The 2528-nt window shown below is 44.5% G+C and overlaps 1 protein-coding gene across 1 annotated transcript; it reads right to left on the bottom strand.

The window, feature by feature from the left end:
- Positions 1-2214: 2214 nt before the first annotated feature.
- LOC123323918 (histone H4) lies at positions 2215-2526 on the bottom strand. Its single transcript, XM_044912454.1, has one exon. The coding sequence runs from the start codon at positions 2524-2526 to the stop codon at positions 2215-2217; it is 312 nt and encodes a 103-aa protein (XP_044768389.1).
- Between the last annotated feature and the right edge of the window lie 2 nt (positions 2527-2528).

Genomic DNA, 2528 nt, shown 5'->3' with positions numbered 1-2528 from the left:
GGAGTAGAGTCACAGAAGTCAAGAAAATAGTGTTTCAGGAAGGAGATCGCAGACAGCCTGCTGTGATGGCTATTGAGATGAGAACAGACAGTGACCTTTCCATATGGTAAATGGATCTCTCTGGAAAATCTGATTATAAGCAATAAAGAATAACCCAGATTTGGGGGACAGCTTCAGGAGTATTCCCTCTTACCTGAGCTCGAAGTGTCCCCACTACGGTGTTCCCCTTCTCTTGGGTCATCATGTATGATCGATGGTGGCGTCTCCCCAGCTGGATCAATTAGATTTGCTTTCCTAGAAACTAGGAAAAGCAACAGAACAGAAAGTCCTGCCTGCTCGGGAATTTTGTAAGGGTGGTAGGAGAACGTCTCCTTCAAGAGAGTTTATTTTGTTTAAATAATCTGGAATTGAGTTTTTATGAATAGATCCACAAAACGTTCATTAATTCACTTGCAACTTCTCAGGGATATATGTAAAGTCATGCTATGGTCACATTACTTATCCTCCATTGTCTCACTCAGTGACACAAAAAAATATTAAATTATCCTCACATTACCTATGAGGGAAGAGTGGTTAGTGATTTGTCACAGACGACAAAGATAGAAAATGACAGTTCAAGACTTTAAGAGTATGTCTTCATGGGTTAAAAGTCCCTTCTTTTTTTTCTGGGCCTCTCTAATTTCATGAAGAATAACAATAATAGTAACAGTAATAATAATAAAAGAGAAAACATAGAGAGTTTACCATGTGCCACGCACTGGACAAAATGCTTTGATTTTATTCACCCCAAACCCATAAGGTAGATACTACTGTTATCCCCATTTTACAGACAAGAAAACAGAGACACAGAGAGGCCAAGTGACCTGAACAAAGACAACACAAACACAAAGACTAAGCATCCTTCTGTACAAGGTTTCCAGTTTCTTTTTTTATCTCCAAGGGGATATTGGGAACTTGTAAACTTAATCTATGATTTGCTCAATGACAAAGACTATTACATACGTAGAACTTGTTAGTATATTTACCAAGACTGGTGATGGAAGACAAGTTCGATGGGCCTGTAGAAAAATTCATGGACTTCTTCCTGAATCAGGCTGAAAATAAACCTCTCACTGTTTTTATTTACCTCCAAATCATGTGAGATTGAGTCAGTTTGGACTTTCAAGCTTTAACTTTAAGACAGTTATTCCTGTCACACAGGACAGATCCACTGTGATTAATCCAGCTCTGAGGGGGCAACTCTCCTCCTCCTGATCAATCCAGGACTCTTTTTCCTTCAAGTCATCGTTTTGCTGTCCCCTAAGACCTGATGTCTGCTAGATCAAACAAGATCACCTTCTTAATTGGTGTGAAAAGTGAAGAAGGTTTTAAAGCCCAGACCTGGGAGTGACTTCTGCTGACTTTTCTTGGAGATCTTAGGCTCATTCTTACCTCTGCTGCCCGATAAAGCCAGGACATGTTGCCTAAGGGTAGAAAGCCATCTGCCCAGCTACGCCTTTATTATGTTCAAGTGAACAAATTTTTATGGAAAAAGGCCAGTCTACACCACAATGAACCCCTAAGATGCTTCACAAAACCAAACACATTAGGATGACACATTAGGATGACCCCAAAGTACTAAGCGGGCGGTCTCTGCCATGTTTACAGTACCGAAGAACAAGAAAGGGGTAACTCACTTGAGGACTGCTACCTTAATTTTTCACTGCTGATGCAAAAGGAGGGATTTGAATCCTGAAGGCCTGGGTTTGAAAGGACAGATCAGTAAGGATGTGCTGCATGCAGACAATAGGGCCCTCCCTTTAACTGAAAGGAAGTGACCTATTAAGTCTAAGATTGAGACAATAAGCCCAGACACTTGTTAAAATATAAACCCTTATAATGACGTTTGTCCCAAGTACATTAAAATTTCTCTGAATCTTTACTGGATGGAACGCAGTTGAGAGAAGCAAACATGCCATCTCCCCCATACCACCTCTCACCAAACTGATGAGCATAAAGCATCAAATTTGAAGATGTGGGGGCCGTTGACTATGACAACATAGAAACAAGTCAACAAAAACAATGTAACTTGCAAATTAGGAACAGTACCAACACCAACGCCAGGATAAAATGAAACATACAAAAAAGTGAGCAACTCTTTGGCGACTAGATAGGTGGCCCTGAAAAGGGCCTTTGGTTGAGAATCGCGGTGTTCGGGTGGGGAGATGCGAACGCTCAGCCCCCGAAGCCGTAGAGGGTGCGGCCCTGGCGCTTGAGCGCGTAGACCACGTCCATGGCCGTGACCGTCTTGCGCTTGGCGTGCTCCGTGTAGGTGACGGCGTCCCGGATCACGTTCTCCAGGAACACTTTGAGCACCCCGCGGGTCTCCTCGTAGATGAGGCCGGAGATGCGCTTGACGCCGCCGCGCCGGGCCAGCCGCCGGATGGCGGGCTTGGTGATGCCCTGGATGTTGTCGCGCAGCACCTTGCGGTGGCGCTTGGCGCCGCCCTTGCCCAGGCCCTTCCCGCCCTTGCCGCGGCCAGACATGG

The sequence above is a fragment of the Neomonachus schauinslandi genome, unplaced genomic scaffold (assembly GCF_002201575.2).
Source record: "Neomonachus schauinslandi unplaced genomic scaffold, ASM220157v2 HiC_scaffold_2402, whole genome shotgun sequence".
In the NCBI taxonomy this organism is placed as follows: domain Eukaryota; kingdom Metazoa; phylum Chordata; class Mammalia; order Carnivora; family Phocidae; genus Neomonachus; species Neomonachus schauinslandi.
Note: the sequence above shows the minus strand (reverse complement) of the source record. Positions and strands in the feature narration are given on the sequence as shown.

Bases quoted from the DNA above. Each gene is read 5' to 3' on its own strand.
- LOC123323918 (XM_044912454.1), bottom strand. From the start codon at position 2,526: ATGTCTGGCCGCGGCAAGGGCGGGAAGGGCCTGGGCAAGGGCGGCGCC.